This window comes from Pan troglodytes, chromosome 6 (assembly GCF_028858775.2).
Source record: "Pan troglodytes isolate AG18354 chromosome 6, NHGRI_mPanTro3-v2.0_pri, whole genome shotgun sequence".
Classification (NCBI taxonomy): Eukaryota; Metazoa; Chordata; class Mammalia; order Primates; family Hominidae; genus Pan; species Pan troglodytes.
In genome coordinates, this window is record NC_072404.2 from 11,652,023 (window position 1) to 11,671,123 (window position 19,101).

General features: G+C 44.1%; 1 protein-coding gene across 4 annotated transcripts in view; it reads right to left on the reverse strand.

The window, feature by feature from the left end:
• RNF216 (ring finger protein 216) overlaps nt 1–19,101 on the reverse strand; it is a 166,540-nt gene that overhangs the window by 106,047 nt on the left and 41,392 nt on the right. For all 4 annotated transcript variants that reach the window (XM_054655462.2, XM_054655461.2, XM_518955.9 and 1 more), the window contains exons 5-8: nt 17,955–18,031; nt 9,245–9,347; nt 7,968–8,132; nt 3,865–3,979 (exon numbers count right to left, since the gene is read on the reverse strand). In XM_054655462.2, the coding sequence (XP_054511437.1) occupies nt 3,865–3,979; nt 7,968–8,132; nt 9,245–9,347; nt 17,955–18,031 (460 nt within the window). The remainder of the gene's footprint in view (nt 1–3,864; nt 3,980–7,967; nt 8,133–9,244; nt 9,348–17,954; nt 18,032–19,101) is intronic.

Genomic DNA, 19,101 nt, shown 5'->3' on the forward strand with positions numbered 1-19,101 from the left:
AGGACATTTGGGTTTGCTGTTTTGGGTTAATCTGAATAGCGCTGCTTATAGCCATTTGTTGGTGAATGTATGTCCGCAATTTAGCTGGGAATTGCTAGATCATGGGATAGGCTTACTTCCAGCTTTAGAAAATAATGCCAGTTTTCCAAAGTGGTTGTACCAGTTTACACCCTTCCTCCATCAGCAATGCATGTGAGTTCCAGTCTCTCCATGTCCTTACCAACACCTATCATCGGTTTTTAATTTTAGCCATTCTGGTGGGTGCAAATGTGCTGTATGATTTTCAACCATTTTTATTTTCAAAGCATTCAAATATACAAGGGGCTGAAGGAATAGTACCTAGATTCACCACAATATATTATAACATGAGAATAAAAGAGAGCAGAATAACAAATATTAGACATGTAAATGATCTGTTTAGGTTTTGTACTTGTTTCACTGATTTGGCAATTTATGATTTTCTTTTTGGAGACAGAGCCTTGCTCTGCTGCTCACGCTGGAGTGCAGTGGCACATTCACAGATCACTGCAGCCTCAACTCCTGGGCTCAGGCAATCCTCCTGCCTCAGCCTCCTGAGGAGCTGGGACTATACAGGCAGATGCCACCACACCCAGCTAATTTTTTTGTATTTTTTTAGAGATGGGATTTTGCCATGTTGTCCAGGCTGGTCTTGAAGTCCTGGGCTAAATGATCCACCAGCCTTGGCCCTCCAAAGTGCTGGGATTACAGGTGTGAGCCACAACGCCTGGCCAATTTATGTTTTTCTAGAAAACTTTATCTCATTCAGATTTTCAATTTACTCTTGTCTGTTCTTGGTAATCTCTTGATTTTAATATTTACTATCTGGTTCCTAATACATTTTATTTTGATTCTCCTTTTCTCTTGCTCATTCTCATGTTTTTTTTTTTTTTTTTTTTTTTGAGACAGAGTCTCACTCTGTTGCCCAGGCAAGGGTGCAGTGGTGCGATCTCGGCTATCAGCTCCGCCCCCCGGGGTTCACGCCATTCTCCTACCTCAGCCTCCCGAGTAGCTGGGACTACAGGCGCCCGCCACCATGCCCAGCTAATTTTTTGTATTTTTAGTAAAGACGGGGTTTCACTGTGTTAGCCAGGATGGTCTTGATCTCCTGACCTCGTGATCCGCCTGCCTCGGCCTCCCAAAGTGCCAGGATTACAGGCGTGAGCCACTGCGCCCAGCCTCTCATGTTTTTTTAAATTCAAACCTTTTCTTCAGAAAAACCAGTTTTTGGGGCCAGGCGCAGTGGCTCACGCCTGTAATCCCAGCACTTTGGGAGGCCAAGGTGGGCACATCATCTAAGGTTAAGAGTTCGAGACCAACCTGTCCAACATGGTGAAACCCCCAGGCATGATGGCGCACACCTGTAATTAATTCCAGCTACTTGTGAGGCTGAGGCAGGAGAATCGCTTGAGCTTGGGAAGTGGACTCCATCTCAAAATTAAAAAAAAAACAACAAAAAAACAAAATCAGTTTTTGGTATTATGAGAATAGAAAAGCACGCGGTTAGACAGTAAGCTTTGAAGCCAGATTCCCAGCTGGGCTACTCGCTAGCTGTGTAACATCTGCCAAGTTACTTAACCTCTCTGTGCTTCACTTTTTTCTATAAAATGATAATAATGGCACATACATCTCATAAGGCTATTTGAAACATAAATGAATTAATCCATTAAAGCACTTAGAAAAGTGACCGGTACATATTAAGTGCTCAATGTTAATTACTGTAATTATCAATGCTACAAATTAAAAAAATTTTCACCTTCTATTATTTCTTTCGTCTTTACTCAGTTCTTTTTGTAGTTTATAATGTTAAAGTAATAAGATTTATTTCCAGTCCTTTATTTTTACAAATAAATGCAATTGGCCGGGTGCGGTAGCTCAAGCCTGTAATCCCAGCACTTTGGGAGGCCGAGGCGGGCGGATCACGAGGTCAGGAGATCGAGACCATCCTAGCTAACATGGTGAAACCCCGTCTCTACTAAAAACACAAAAAATTAGCCAGACTCGGTGGCGGGCGCCTGTAGTCCCAGCTACTCGGGAGGCTGAGGTAGGAGAATGGCGTGAACCCAGGAGGCGGAGTTTGCAGTGAGCCGAGATTGCGCCACTGCACTCCAGCCTGGGCGACAGAGCAAGACTCCGTCTCAAAAAATAAAAATAAAAATAAAATAAATGCAATTAAGTCTACAAACTTCCCTCTAATGTATTTTCCTGCATGACCATAAAAAGGACAGAGGAGGGAGAACCGTGTCTCACTCTTTGAGTCAAGCAATTATAGCCCAAAGAGCAGTGTTTAGACGGAAAACAAACTGAAAAGGAGAAAAATGGGATCCCTGGAACAGATGAGGGATTCTTAGCCTGTGTCCTTATAAAAAGCTGTCAAAAAAGGCTAAGTGTGAGTCATAAACATTAAACTACTAATGTAAATCAAGTGTATTTTCTATCTTATACTTCCAGGGTCCTTCAAGATTATTTGATAAGTAAAATTAAAGAATCAGCATCTAAATTAAAGTGCTATATCTAAAACAGGAAACTGAATCAAATAAAATGAAGTTAACAGGGGAAAATGTGAGATGCAGCAAAACTGAGACAGGTTTATGACCTGACAGCAATGTGGGTGAAAAGAGCAAGGCTGAATGTGAGCAGACCTCATGTGGAGTATGATGTGCAGTCTTCCATACCCCAACTTTCAAAGAGACCCTGACAAGCTAGAGAAGGGCACACAGGGAAGAGGAGAAGGGCAGTCAGGCTGATGAAGGGACGGCAGTCAGGCTGATGGAGGGACAACAGTCAGAATCTCTCTCCACAGGCAAGAACTACAACCATGGCAGGACATTTCAGGAAGTACATGCTGACAAATATAAAGGAAGAACTGTCTAAAAGACAGAGCTGACCAACAAGGAAGTCAACTATCTTGCAAAGTAGCACTTTCTCCGCCACTGAAGTCAGAAACAAACGCTGTGTGGCTATGTACAAGGATGCCTGTTCTGAACTCTGGGTAAATCTGGCTGAATGAAAAACCACCTGCACACTGTCCCTAGTTCTACATTCTGCCACAGGCCAGGGCGAATGTCATGTCAGCAGAGCACTGCTCCACAGACTGGCTTAGGAACCTCAGGAGTCATAGCCTAAGGGATTTTCTTTTAGAGCCTGAAAAGTTCATAGTATATACAAATACTTTCCAGCTTTATAGTTACCTGAGTTTCCACTTAGTCATACCTGAAATCAAGTGTGGTAATTAAGTACACATGTAACAGAAAGGGATGCTCTCTAGAAAAGTTGTAGTAAACTCCTTTACTGGGTGGAAGCAACTCAGATAAAATCTGAGTTGTTGTTAACACTCAAGTTTACATTTTTGGGGATCAGACCTGAAATAACCTCTTCAAAAGGGTTTTCAGCAGTTATTTCATCAATAAGAATGACAGAATTTTGGAGAAACGTGGCTATTAGCCATTCTCTCAGTTGCATAAGTGACCCTCTGCAGTAAGCCCTCATTCATAAGTCTGGGTAGTTTTTACCTAATAACACAGCCAATTCGCATCAAACCTTCAAGACCAGTTTTTCCCCCCAAGCTTAACAGCACACTCAAATACCTTCTCACACATGAATTTTCTAACACCACACAAAATTTTCCTCTCACAGTTTATCTTAAGTAGGAAGAAGGAAGCCAACAAGGGCAGCCACTTTCTAAAAATTTTGATGTGCTGAGAAAATAGTTCCTGTCAGTCACTCCTTGGACTGGCCTGTCCAGATGCTCAGCAGACACCTGTAGCACGGCTTCCTTCACTGACTGTGAAGAAGAAAAGGTGCAGTGTTGCAGCTACACACTGCCACCAACACAGTTTGCATTACCTTGTTCAAACTTGAAATCAATGTAAGAATACTGGTTCATTTGTTTTCTCTTCTTCCTTTTTCCACTGGTTTCTGGTGACAGCTCCTGCCATTTTTTAATGGCATCAGACAAGGCCTAAAAATTGAGAAAAGGAAAGGTTCCTTCTGTAAATGGAAAATAAGAATACACGAGACAGGCAATCCCTGAATGCCATTTTAACACAGTTTCAGCTGTCTACCCAGCATGGCTAACAATTGGTAGTGGCAGCTGGGTGCGGTGGCTGACGCCTGTAATCCCAACACTTTGGGAGGCCAAGTGGGCAGATCCCTTGAGGTCAGGAGTTCGACACCAGTCTGGCCAACATGGTGAAACCCTGTCTGTACTAAAAATACAAAAATTAGCCGGGCATGGTGGCGCACGCCTGTAATCCCAGCTACTCAGGAGGCTGCGGCAGGAGAATCGCTTGAACCCAGGAGGCGGACGTCGCAGTGAGCCGAGACTGCACCACTGCACTCCAGCCTGGGCAAGAGTGAGACTACGTCTCAAAAAAAAAAAAAAAGGAATAGGCAGTGGAAAAATAAATAGGCAGCATTTCTTTATTTTCATTTTCTCTGACTTTCATAAACTGGTACGGTGGTGGAAGCAAAACACTTACTGACAGATTAAAGAGTAACTAGGGAAAAGAAAAACTGTTGGCTGGGTGCAGCGGCTCACACCTGTAATCCTAGCACTGTGGGAGGCTGGGGGGCGTGGATTACTTGAGCTTAGGTGTTCAAGGCTTGCCTGGGCAACATGGGGACACCCCATCTCTACTAAAAATACAAAAAAATAGCTGGGCGTGGTGGTCCACAGCTGTGGTCCCAGGTACTCGGAGGCTAAGATAGGACAATCACTTGAGCCTGAGAGGCAGGGTTGCAGTGAGCCATGATTGCGCCACTGCACTCCATCCTGGGTAACACAGGAGACCCTGTCTCAAACAAAACAAAACTGTCCAAGCTGTCCTTGAATAAGTACAGGTTAAATCACATGACAATGGGCTGGTGAGTCCCATTCTGTAGGCAAATCTTCCATGTTGTTTCTCTGGTCAATGCTCCTCTTTACTCTCCCCTAACCTGCTTCCCCCACGCTCTTCTCTGCGTGCACCTGTATCCACCCCAGCCTTCAACAGGATGCTGGAGTTCAAAATCCTTCCACTGGTGAGGATCCCTTTTCTTTCCTACCTTCAGCTTCTCCCTGTTAGATTTTCCTTATCAGGATTTAAATGTGTTCAAATCAGGGTGGGCGTGGTGGCTCACGCCTGTAATCCCAGCACTTTGGGAGGCCGAGGCAGGTGGATCACCTGAGGTCAGGTGTTCAAGACCAGCCTGGACAACATGGCAAAACCCCATCTCTAGTAAAAATACAAAAAATTAGCTGGACGTGGTAGCAAGCGCCTGTAATCCCAGCTACTTGGGGGGCTAAGGCATGAGAATCAGTGAACCTGGAAAGCGGAGGTTGCAGTGAGCTGAGATCGCACCATTGCACTCCAGCCTAGGCGACAGAGCGTGACTCTGTCTTAAAAAAAAAAAAAAGTGCTCAAGTCTTTGCCATCCTAAAAACAGGAGGGAGAAGGGGTACCTGATTTGAAACGGAAGGAAGGGTGTGTGAGGTAAGGCCATTCTGCCTGGAAGAGAAGAAGGAAGAGTGGGAGCCTTTCAGGAAGACTGGGTGGGACTCCTGACTGTGGCAGGGGATAGGAGGCCTTGGGGCTCATGTACTGTGGCTACGCTGTTAGGGTGCAGGGCAGGCTGGGGTCCCAGTCTGGGCAGCAATGAGAAGCGGGGTGGCTATGATGCAGTGTTTGTCTGAAACTCCTGCTGAAACTTAATCCCCAGTGTGGCGGTGTTGAGAAGGTGATCTCATCTCTCTTTCAATGCCAGCCCCTCTTTCTTCTTCCCCTCTTTGTAGAGAAACTTATCAAAGGAGCTGTTTATCTGCTGTTTCACCACCTCACCCTTATGACCACAAGCTTTCCAGCTGTCTCTAATTTGGCAACTATCTATGCACTTACTAATCTATGCTTATTATTGAGTGGCCAAGTCTATAAGTCTACCATCTACATTTTAGTCCTCATCTTGCACAAACTCTTAGCAGCATTTAATAACATAGGCTGGGCATGGTGGCAACCCAGTGCTTTAGGAGGTTGAGGTGGGAGGATAGCCTGAGGCCAGGAGTTCAAGACCAGCCTGCACAATCTAGCAAGACCCCATTTCTACAAAAAATGAAATAAAAAGATCGTCCAGGTGTGGTGGCGTGCACCTGTAGTCCTAGCTACATGGGAGGCTGAGGCAGGAGGATGGCTTGAGCCCAGGTCAAGGTTGCAATAAGCCACGATTGGGCCACTGTACTCCAGCCTGGGTGACAGAGACCCTGTTTCTAAACAAGAATAACCATGATGATGATGATAATAATACAGACTGCTCCGGTCTCTCAACTTCCTCCTTCCTGTCTGCCTGCCTCCTCCGCTTGGTCTTTGCATGTCAGGAGTCCTCTCTTCTCACCTGGTATCTCTCTGGGTACCTCATCCTGGCTGGTGAGATTTTCCATATGCTGATGACTCTCAAAGTCCTATCACCATAAAACCCAAGGAGATTAAAAAAGAAAAATCCTATCTACAGTCTGTATTTTCCAAACTTTCTAGTCCATTCAACCTCCCAGTGAATTATTTTTACTCAGATGTCTCACAGGCCCTTCTCAGCACATTGGCAACCAACGTTTCCCAGACTGACTTCGTGATTATTTCTCTCCAAAGCAGATGTTTATACTAGTTCTCACCCCAATAAATGATACTAACATCTTCCACGACCCCTTTCACCAAACTCCTACTTGGGTCTGTGATTAAATGTCCCTTCCTCAGGGTGGCCCTTCTGGAGACCTTTGGTCTACCTTAGGTTGCCTCCTGTTTTACCCTTTCAAAGCCCCTCTATTTTTCTTTCAGTCTTTTTTTTGGCCGGGCATGGTGGCTCATGTCGGTAATCCCAGCACTGTGGGAGGCTGAGGTGGGCAGATCATCTGAGGTCAGGAGTTGCTGACCAGCCTGGCCAACATGGTGAAACCCCATCTTTACTAAAAATACCAACCAGGCGTGGTGGTGAGCCATCTATAGTCGCAGCTACTCAGGAGGCTGAGACAGAAGAATTGCTTGAAATGGGGAGGCAGAGGCTGCAGTGAGCTGAGATTATGCCATTGCACTCCAGCCTGGGCAACAGAGTGAGACTCCGTCTCAAAAAAAAAAAAAAGAAAAGAAAAAGAAAAGGTGGAAGGGGCTTGGCCTAGACCTTAGCATGAGCCACAATCCTTGGCTTGGTTCTTCCCTTCCTACAGGTAAGACCCAATGAGTATTTTAACCACTACGATAACTCCACGTTTGTCCTTTGGACAAAAGAAACATCACTGTGTTTGCTGAGAATCACAAGAATTTCAGTAGAATAGAATTTAATGGCAGTAAGAGCGACCAAGAGGAGTAAGCCAAGGTCTCTGCTGGTGCATGCGCTCCTGTTCTGGCCACAGCTACAAAGCAGGCACTGTGTGCTGTCCTTCATGGAAGACGCCTGTGTTACCCACCACAAACCAGCACCCTCCTCACCTCACCCTCAACCAAGGCCTTTAAGGGCCATCTATTTTAGGATCCTGGGGGGAGAACGCTGGGAGCTGTCAGTAGCTGCCCACTCTCTTCTGAGGGGGCACTGCTGTGTTCCCAGACTCTCTACAGACCTTACGTCCTATCACTGATAACTGAGCCACCTGGGGGATGGATGGTCGTGTGACCTGTCCCAAGTTGGAAAGCAAATCAGGAAGGAGCAGCATTAGAACGCATCTTTCACACTCCTGCATTCTACAGTAGAATGTATTACGCTCCATGTTTTTACGGTCAAAGCAGAACTTCTCTGCTTCTCATCTATCTATTATTTCTTTTCATTTAGTCCGTCACGATGAGCAAATACCCATCTATTTATCTTCACCCTCATAAATTCCTTAGCAATCATAAACCATCCCAATTTCCACAAGCTGAACTGTTCATTCTGTTACCATGGGAAGATGTAGTCAAGAGGTGTGACCCCAACAGGAAGACCAGGTAGAGTACCTTTCGGGTGATTGCATAGTGTCCTTTGAGCTCGTGCAGGGCCCACTTGATGTCCTGACTACTGAGCACTTTGAAGTCGGCCATGAGGAGGTCAGCAGCTTGGATGAAGCAGCGCTGGTCAAGAGGGGTCAATTTAGAATAGTCAAAAAAGTCTATTTTAGGCAACTGAAACGAGAGAGAAGCAAAAAATCAGAGGCCAGGCAGTACATTTCCCATACAGGGGAAATCATTTTAAGAATTACATGTGTAGAAAAGAATAACATTTGTTCTAATTACTCTATAAGGAAGTTACCAGCCCTATAAGACAGATGAGAAAACGGTGGCTCAGAGAGGTTAAACAAACCTGTCTGGAGCCGACAGACTAGTTTTACTACTAAAGAAGTATAGTTGGGGATTTAAACCAATCTTACAGCCATCTTCTTTCCATACCATATTTACAAACAACTATTTCTTTTCTATTATAGAATACGTAACAGAGATAGTCAAAGAATCTATGGGGAGTTGGAAGATCAAGCAACAGATCTTAATACAGTTAGTTCTCAACCATACTTTACCATATAACAAACTAAATGCCAGTTTAGATCACAAATAATGACAATGATTAAAGTTTTTAAAAACCAAACTGTTTACATCTTGATATGAGATCTGGTTAAACAGATGTATAGTATACACTGTATACAAACCTCACATCAAAAGAAAAAGATATTCCACTCTGGGTAATGATCTGCATGCTGAAGTACTTACAGGGAAGTGTACTCATGTTTTTGCAATTTACTTTGAAATGCATTATCATGAAATGAAACACAACAAGATGTGCTGATGGACAGACAGAGGACATATGTATGATAAAGAGGATACAGTAAACTGTTAACTAGTACCAGTGGTAGGTATATAAATGATCAACGTAAAATATTTCAATTTTTCTGTAGGTTTGAAAATTTTCATAATAAAATGTTAAGAGTTTTGGTCAATTCTTGTTTTGCTTTAGGAATTTGCTTTGTAGGATTAAAGATATGGAGAATTCGTTCAATTCTTTGTGGGAAAAGGAAGATAAGAATTACAAGGAAAGATAGAAGTTAAAGACAGAATTCAAAGTGGCTCAGACTGGGAGATCACACTGAAGTATAGACATATTCTGAAATCCTATGTCCCTCGGCTAGTCTTTAAAAACTTGTCCCAACAAAGCACTTTCTTCCCACAGAGATAACAACACCACCACCATCACCAAAGCAGAGCATTTCCAGGCAGCGACTGCAAAACACGAACATGACACTTGCCTTTGTCTCATCTTGGCTGGCCAGCAGACTGCTACTGGGATTTATAATGATTCTATCTTCTCTCTTTGGATAATCTGGGTTTTCCAGAAGAAAATTACAAAGTCTGCAAAAACAAATGATGTTACTTTCATACTGCTTCCAAATCCCACACCTTCCCATTGCTTCAAATGCAATGTTTGAAGAATACAGTCCTTAGTCACACATTACAACTGGCCTATCAAGAAATTAAGATGTTTGTAGCCCAGAAAAACTAAACAAATAAACAAACAACTGCACTGAATTTCTATCTTTGTGAAAGATAAAAAATTTAAAAAGCAATGAACATACTGATTAAGGCAAACTCCTCTGAAGTTTATGTATCAATTGGGTGTTAATGTAATGAAGTCACTGAAACTATTATTGGTTAAACCACAAAATGGGAAAATTTGAAAGAAAAGTAGCTACTCTTTGTCAAGAAAACTATGAACAAGTAAGAAGTGGAAAACTGTGTGTTCACATTTACAGTAAAAAACAGTCTGCTAAGAGATGTAATAAATAAATGAAATATAAAAGACCTTCTGTTAATTCATTAATACTTTTTATACCCCTGTGGTAACATAAATCTCTATGGTAATATAAAGCTCTATGAGCCGTTGAGTTACACTTGGTTTATTTAGCTAGCTGCTAAGCTAGACTGATGAACAGATCATGTTTTCCTATGAACAGACTCTCTTCACACAAAACCCACTAGCTTTGTCTATTATCAGCATGAAATACTTCCAAAGTAAGGCTATATAGAGTGAGATAACACACATTGATGTATCACCACCCAGACTCAACAGATGTTAACTATCCAGGCTCTTCACAGTCAAATCAGACAACCACCTTGGAACGACTGCACAGTAGTGAAGACAGAGTGGGTGGGGTACAGCTCTAGCCACATTCAGTAGCAAGGAAGCTTCTTCACTCGGAGGGTAATGGGGACTTCCCCTTTTCTCTGTTCTTTCTCTTGCTCCAGTAGATTTCTAAGATGACCTCCTAGGTGCTATACCTGCAGTTCTCACACACTTCCCTTTCTACTGGTTCTCTTTTGCCAGATGTCAATAGTAAGGCCTGTAATAGTAGAACAGGAGGTCTGGCAGAAAGAGGGCAGAGAAAAAGTGCTCAGCTCTGCTCCTTTTCTCATCCAGGTGCCAGTGTTTGGGGACTGGTTTGGAGACGTTCGTTGATTCTGCAGCCCCCGCCGGGGACCCACGTCAAAGCCTTCTCCCTCATCCTGACATCTCAATGCATTTCCCTTTGCCGTTACTTCAGGAGTCCCATATACTCTTCATCTCTAAGCTCCCCACTTCCCTACCACCACAGCCTGCCCAGTCCACGGAACACAACGCCTGAGGCCCAAAGAGAGGAAAAAAAGCAGGCAACTCCTCCCATTACAGAGGGCGACAAGAATTCAGAGTACATTTTCCTTTAAAACCATTGTCATCAGTGGTAATTCTCCATCCTAGAATTTACTGGTGTGCAATGAGGTTATGCAAACCTTTGAAGGCTGACCTGAGAATTAGCTACCAGCAAAAATCCCGTCTGTAGGGAAAGGCCTGAGTTCCAGACAACTCATTACATGTGCATATTTGATGTGGCGACAAACCAGACACGGACTAGCTTTAAAATGGTCTGTTTTTACGTGTTTTCTCAAGTAAATGATACATAAATACACCTCTACATGAAATACAGATGGAACAGTAGATATGATTTCTTGAAAAAACAAAACATGTTTGAGAGGTTCATCTCTCCCCAATTCATTTTATATTTGCAACAATATTAAGAACTTCAAATACTGAAATGCTACAGACATGAAGTTCCACATGACAGAAATCAGAAGCTCTCACTATAAACTGTCAAAATTCATTTCTAGTTTAATCCCTTCATTATGCTTACCAACACAACTCTTCTGTGGAGGTTAAGTGACATTTGGAGGCACAGAAAATGAAGGATAAAGTTTTTCTTCTACAGAAACAAGTGGTAGCCTCTGTTCTAATATCTGCACCCTGGGGCAAAAGCAGTGGGGAAGCCTGTCGGACTTCAATCTGCCCACCTCTTCATATGACCTCATGCTTGAGCTGATCTGACATGCTAGCAGTTCTAGAGAAGTCACTCCTGCAAAGTAAGCCAGGCTAGTACTCCAACCTTTCAACCCTTAGATAGTTGTTGCTGCCTTCATCCAACTGAAGTTGACCACGTGTGAGCGAAAGGTCTAAGTTAACCAGGCAGAGTAGATTACCTGCCATGTGGTTCTCTAATGAATAGGCTTCCTGCTTAAAATGGCCAGACGGTTCCATCTGAAGGCCATTTAAAGACGCACATAAAGCAACTGAGACTGACCTACAACAAAATCCCAGCCTGCTCAACTCAGCTTTGGGCCTTATTTCCAGTTTCCATTAACATTTTAGTTTAGCTGTGGAATTAACATTGTCCTAGGAGTCCGGAGGCTAATGGAAAGGAAAGCAGTGTCAGGAAAACAAGATTGTCTTGAAAAGATGCAATACAATGACTGTACATTCCCTTGCTTTTTGGATTTCACAAAAATTTTAATGTGTTTAAGGATCAGTGTTTGTTTCTGAGTGACACAAAAAGCACAGAGGGTCAGCAAGTCCCTAAAAATAAGTACACATGTGAGACTCAGGAAGTAGGAGAACAGAAATGTAAGAGAAGGTGTCAATTTGATTATGTTTTAGTGATTTTTCTAGACAATCTTGAAGATATATTTAAACATGATGTTCATTTGCAGAAGGAGAGAAAAACATTGAATATACTCAATTTCTATGAGGTTAAATTGTTAAAAAATACTAAAACATGGTATCTGGTATTCAAATCATTGTTCTATAAATGAGCTAAGTTTATACTTTTCTCTATCATTTACATTTTCTGTAATGAACAAACCTGTATTACATTTCATAACCAGGAAAACATTAACCAAAAAAAAAAAAAAAAAAAAAGGAATTCAAAGAGAAGAGAGAAGTAAACAATTCACACGCAAGGGAAATACAATTAGTAAACAAATATATGAAAAACACAGCCAATTAGCAAAGAAATGTCACTTATGCTACTTCATGCCTACTCTAATTAACTACAAAAAATAACATCATAACTCAGTATTGTCGAAGAGTTGTTAAAGCAATTCACACATATAAGTTGCTTTTTAGACGAGTAGAAGCCTACAAGAAAGTTTTCATTGTAAAAATGTAGTCATTGCTGCTCAATTTTCCTATAAACCTAAAACTGCTCTAAAAAATAAAGCTTAGTAATTTTTAAAAATGTAGTTATTATCATGCCACTTGGAAACCCAAAAAGAAAGTATTTTAAAAGCTTAGGAGGGGAAAAAAATCTCCAACAAACAATTCTGCTGGAAGACACAAACATAGCCAATAGGAAGGTGGATGCCAGGTTGTGGGGCAAGTAGAGTTCAGGAGACAAGCAGGAGAATGTTCACAGCTACATTATTTGTGACAGTCAGAACTCAAATGCCTATCAAAAGTAGATGGAAAATTTCATTGCTAAGTGGTATAAATGGAATACCACTTAGCAATGGAAAATATATAAACTGTGGTTCTACCCCACATGAATAAACCTAACATAATGCTGAGTGAAAAGAAATCAGACTCAAAAGACTATAGACTATACAAAATCTTTATGTAGTGTTCAAAAAGGATAGCAACGTTCTATTTCTTGAAGATTTCTGGGTTGTGGTTCCATAAATGTTTGGTTTGTGATAAATTATTGAGCTGTGCATCTTTATTTTGTTCATTTTTCTTTATGTATATTATATTCTACAATAATCAAGTTTAAAAACTATACACAATAAAGAATATGTGGAAAGGCTTCAGAAGAGTGAGTAACTGGCATGTAAATAACCAAATGGCTTTCTTTCCTCACTGTAAGGAAGGTTAAATACCCAGGTAGAGTCTGTCGTTGAAAAATAAAAAATGCTTTAAGAGTTTGGGTAATCCAAGCCGGGTGAGGTAACACATGCCTGTAATCCCAGCTATTCGGGAGACTGAGGCAGGAGAATCACCTGAACCTGGGAGGCGAAGGTTGCAGTGAGCTGAAATCATGCCACTGCACTCCAGCTTGGGCGACAAGGGCAAAACTCTCTCTCTCTCTCTCTCTAAATAAATAAATAAACAAAAGGTTTGCAGGGCATGGTGGCTCACGTCTCCCAGCACTTTGGGAGGCTGAGACAGTGGGATAACTTGAGGTCGGGAGTTCGAGACCAGCCTGGCCAACATGGTGAAACCCTATCTCTACTAAAAATACAAAAATTAGCTGGGCAGTGGGCACCTGTAATCCAAGCTACTCAGGAGGCTGAGGCAGAAGAATCGCTCGAACCCAGAAGACGGAGGTTGCAGTGAGCCAGGATCATGCCACTGCACTCCAGCCTGGGCAAGAGAGTGAGACTTCGTCTCAAAAAAATAAAAAATAAAAAAGTTTGTGTAATCCAAAAACTTCCAAGACAGGAATCTAAAGTCGTTTCAAACTGACACTGCCCTTGGGGACTTGAAAGAAGCAAAAGCAATAATCTCTAAAGAAACCAACTCTATCAAGAACTCAAGACATGAGCTTAGAGTCAAATTTAGAAAATACACAAGAAAACGAGGCACCATGGGAGCCAGCAGGAAGAACAGAATATGATTCCCAAGAACTTAACACATCAGAACAATCAAACTCACAGAGAAGCTACGTTTATTGGTTAAAGAAATTTAAAAAAGATTAAAAATATAGGCAAAGAGCAAAACTCTAGGAAAATAACCAAGAGAATTAAAAGCTAAAATTTCATAACTGAAAACCAGTAACACGGTGGATGAGTTAAAAGGAGATTACACTCTACTGAAGAGAAATTTGTGGGCTAGAAGAACACCCCTGAAGAAATCATCCAGAATGCATCTCAGAGACAAAGAGGTGGACTTAGAGACATGGAGATTGTGGGAGAAGAGTTACAGAAGACAGGAAACAGCTACAAAATTTCCAGAACTGACCAACACCACCAATCTATGGCCTGGTAGTGTACACTCTTAACGGTTTTGCCTTACTGACAAGCATGTTAAGTAAAATTGATAAAGATTAAGGGAAGGCCAGGTGCAGTGGGTCACACGTGTAATCCCAGCACTTTGGGAGGCCGAGGCAGATGGATCACCTGAGGTCAGGAGTTCAAGACCAGCCTGGCCAACATAGGGAAACTGTCTCTACTAAAAACACAAAAATTAGCCAGACATGATGGCGCATGCCTGTAATCCCAGCTACTTGGGAGGCTGAGGCAGGAGAATCACTTGAACCTGGGAGACGGAGGCTGCAGTGAGCTGAGATCGCACCACTGCACTCTAGCCTAGGTGACAGAGTGAGACTCCGTCTCAAAAATAAATAAATAGCTCTCCCTCTCCCTGTCCCTGTCCCTCTCCCTCTTCCCACGGTCTCCCTCTCCCTCTCTTTCCACGGTCTCCCTCTGATGCCCAGCCAAAGCTGGACTGTACTGCCGCCATCTCTGCTCACTGCAACCTCCCTGCCTGATTCTTCTGCCTCAGCCTGCCAAGTGCCTGCGATTGCAGGTGCGCGCCGCCACGCCTGACTGGTTTTCGTATTTTTTGGTGGAGACGGGGTTTCACCGTGTTGGCCGGGCTTGTCTCCAGCTCCTAACCGGGAGTGATCTGCCAGCCTCGGCCTCCCGAGGTGCCGGGATTGCAGATGGAGTCTCGTTCACTCAGTGCTCAATGTTGCCCAGGCTGGAGTGCAGTGGCGTGATCTCGGCTCGCTACAACCTCCACCTCCCAGCCGCCTGCCTTGGCCTCCCAAAGTGCCGAGATTTCAGCCTCTGCCCGGCCGCCACCCCGTCTGGGAAGTGAGGAGCGTCTCTCCCTGGCCGCCCATCGTCTGGGATGTGAGGAGCCCCTCTGCCCGGCAGCCCAGTCTGGGAAGTGAGGAGCGCCTCTTCCCGGCCGCCATCACATCTAGGAAGTGAGAAGCGTCTCTGCCCGGCCGCCCATCGTCTGAGATGTGGGGAGCGCCTCTGCCCCGCCGCCCCATCTGGGATGTGAGGAGCACCTCTGCCAGGCCGCGACCCCGTCTGGGAGGTGAGGAGCGTCTCTGCCCGGCCGCCCCGTCTGAGAAGTGAGGAGCCCCTCCGCCCCGCAGCCGCCCCGTCCGAGAAGTGAGGGGCCCCTCCGCCCGGCAGCTGCCCCGTCCGGGAAGTGAGGAGCCCCTCTGCCCGGCAGCCAGCCCGTCCGGGAGGGAGGCGGGAGGTCAGCCCCCGCCCGGCCAGCCGCCCCGTCCGGGAGGGAGGCGGGGGGTCAGCCCCCGCCTGGCCAGCCGCCCCATCCGGGAGGGAGGCCGGGGGTCAGCCCCCGCCCGGCCAGCCGCCCCGTCCGGGAGGTGGGGAGCGCCTCTGCCCAGCTGCCCCTTCTGGGAAGTGAGGAGCCCCTCTGCCTGGCCGCCACCCCATCTGGGAGGTGTTCCCAACAGCTCATTGAGAACGGGCCATGATGACGATGACGGTTGTGTCGAACAGAAAAGGGGGAAATGTGGGGAAAAGATAGAGAAATCAGATTGTTGCTGTGTCTGTGTAGAAAGAAGTAGACATAGGAGACTCCATTTTGTTCTGTACTAAGAAAAATTCTTCCACCTTGGGATGCTGTTCATCTATTACCTTACCCCCAACCCGGTGCTCTCTGAAACATGTGCTGTGTCCACTCAGGGTTAAATGGAATAAGGGCGGTGCAAGATGTGCTGTGTTAAACAGATGCTTGAAGGCCGCATGCTTGTTAAGAGTCATCACCACTACCTAATCTCAAGTACCCAGGGACACAAACACTGCGGAAGGCCCCAGGGTCCTCTGCCTAGGAAAACCAGAGACCTTTGTTCACGTGTTTATCCGCTGACCTTCCCTCCACTATTGTCCTATGACCCTGCCTAATCCCCCTCTGCGAGAAACACCCAAGAATGATTAAAAAATAATAATAATAAATAAATAAATAAATATAAATCTGATGACAGTGGTTGCCTCTGTACAGAGGTGGGATCAGACAAGGCCACTAATGGCTCCAACAGTGTCATTGTACAAATTAGAAAAAAGTACCTACATTGGGCTAAGCACCTGGAAAGGGGCCCTTCCTTCTCAGCCTTGGCAGGGAAGAAACTCACCTGCAACCTTGACTGAGAACTACAGTATAAGATAGGAACTTTGGGGAAAGGTGTTTAGTGAACTATTTTGTTTAAATTTACCACCAGGCTGGGCACGGTGGCTTATGGCTGTAATCCCAGCACTTTGAGAGGCTGAGGCGAGCAGATCACGAGGTCAGGGTTTCAAGACCAGCCTGACCAACATGATGAAACCCTGTCTCTACTAAAAATACAAAAATTAGCCGGACAGGGTGGAGTACGCCTATAATGCCAGCTACTCAGGAGACTGAGCAGGAGAACTCCTTGAACCTGGGAGGTGGAGACTGCTGTTTAAGCCAAGATGGCACCACTGCACTCTAGCCTGGGCAATAGAATAAGACTCTGTCTCCAAAAAAAAAAAAAAAAAAAAAAAAATTACAATTATTTCACCTCTGCAGATCAGAAGGAGGGGAAAGAGTATATTTTTCATTTTATATTCTTCAGGAAAACTTATTTTTTAAAAAAGCATATTTACCACTTATAAAAATTTTTTTTAAAATAAGAGACAAGGTCCCACTCTGTCTCCCAGGCTGGAGTGCAGTAGCATAACACAGCTCACTGCAGCCTTGAATTCCTGGACTCAGGCAATCCTCTTGCCTCAGCCTCCCAAAGTGCCAGAATTAAAGGTGTGACCCATATGTCTGGCCCATATTTATCCCTTTTATAATGAAAATTAAGAAATATGGCTGGGAGCAGTGGCTCACACCTGTAATCCCAGCACTTTGGGAGGCCGAGGCGGGTGGATCACGAGGTCAGGAGATCGAGACCATCCTGGCTAACATGGTGAAACCCCATCTCTACTAAAAATACACAAAATTAGCCAGGCGTGGTGGCAGGCGCCTGTAGTCCCAGCTACTCAGGAGGCTGAGGCAGGAGAATGGCCTGAACCTGGGAGGTGGAGCTTGCAGTGAGCCGAGATCGCACCACTGGACTCCAGCCTGGGCGACAGAGTGAGACTCCGTCTCAAAAAAAAAAAAAATGCTTCCATGTATTTCTCCAAACAGAGTGGTTGCAGAACATTTTGTTACAATTGTAGGGAAGAAAATGTCTTAACATCTTGACTAAAACACACGTAGTATCAACGCTTAGAAACAACTCAGTTATCATAATTCTATAACCATGCAGTATTCCATAAAATCCAGAAAACAGTCTGTGTATCACTAATGTCAGAACGAACAAGGTCATTAAAAAAGACATAATGCCAAGTGAAATAAGCCAGTCAGAAAAGAACAAACACATGAGGTCCCTGATAGTAGCCAAATCCATATAGAAAGAAAGTAGTATGGTGGGTGCCACTGGCTTGGGAAGGGGATGGGGAGTGAGTGTTTAATGCGGACAGAGTTTCAGTTTGAGAAGCTGAAAGAGTTCTGAAGATGGATGGTGGTGATAGTTGCATAATAATGTGAATTTACTTAACACCACCAAATTGTATATTTAAAAATGATTAAAATGGTAAATTTTTTATTACATATATTTTACCACCACCACCACCACCACCACAAAAAAAGCATGGTAGTATACTTACACATTCAGATCATAATAATTCTTAAAATGAATTATTTCCTCAATAAACCCATTTGCTACATCTGGAAATCTTGCTTCCTAGAAACAAATAAGAACATAATTTATATTTCATTCACTAGAATGGTTTCAAATGGCAATACAAGACAGATGGCAAAAAGTATAATAAGATGACTAAAGACTAGAAAAGGGCTGTGAAGCAGGTCTGTGTGTGTCTTCAAATTCAACACTAGTTCCCAGATTCATCTGTCTACATAGAAGATGAGGTCTAGAAAGGTCTTGAGAGATCTGGTTCTCTGTCCCCATTTTACAGATCCATTCTTCATTGCTTCAACAAATATTGAGCATCTCTGTCTAGACAAAGGGAATCCAAACACAAATAAGTTACAATCTCATGCCAGCCCTCAAGCAGCACACAACCTAAGTGGCTAGATAAAAACACCTGGGTGGCCGGGCGCAGTGGCTCATGCCTATAATCGAAGCACTTTGGGAGGTCGAGGCAGGCGGATCACCTGAGGTCAGGAGTTCAAAACCAGCTTGGCCAACATGGTGAAACCCCGTCTCTACTAAAAAAATACAAAAATTAGCCAGACGTGGTGGTATGTGCCTGTGATCCCAGCTACTCGGGAGGCTGAGACAGAAGAATCGCTTGAACCCAGGAGGCGGAGGTTGCAGTGAGCTGAGATCGCACCACTGTACCCCAGCCTGGGTGACAGAATGAGACTCGGTCTCAAAAAAAAAAAAAAAAACCAAAAACAAAACAAAAAAAACCCGCCGGGTAAAGTAGGGTTAATGGACTTGTTTGAAGGCAAATAGTGGTTACCAGATGTAACACCTTTTTTTTTTTTTTTTTTTTGTGAGATAGGGTCTCACTCTGTCGCCCAGGCTGGAGTGCAGTGGCACGATCTTGACTCACTGCAAGCTCTGCCTCCCGGGTTCACGCCATTCTCCTGCCTCAGCCTCCCAAGAAGTTGGGACTACAGGCGCCCGCCACCACGCCCGGCTAATTTTTAATTTTTTTAGTAGAGACAGGGTTTCACCGTGTTAGCCAGGATGGTCTTGATATCCTGATCTTGTGATCCACCCGCCTTGTCCTCCCAAAGTGCTGGGATTACAGGTGTGAGCCAGCACACCCGGCCCTTGTGTTACTC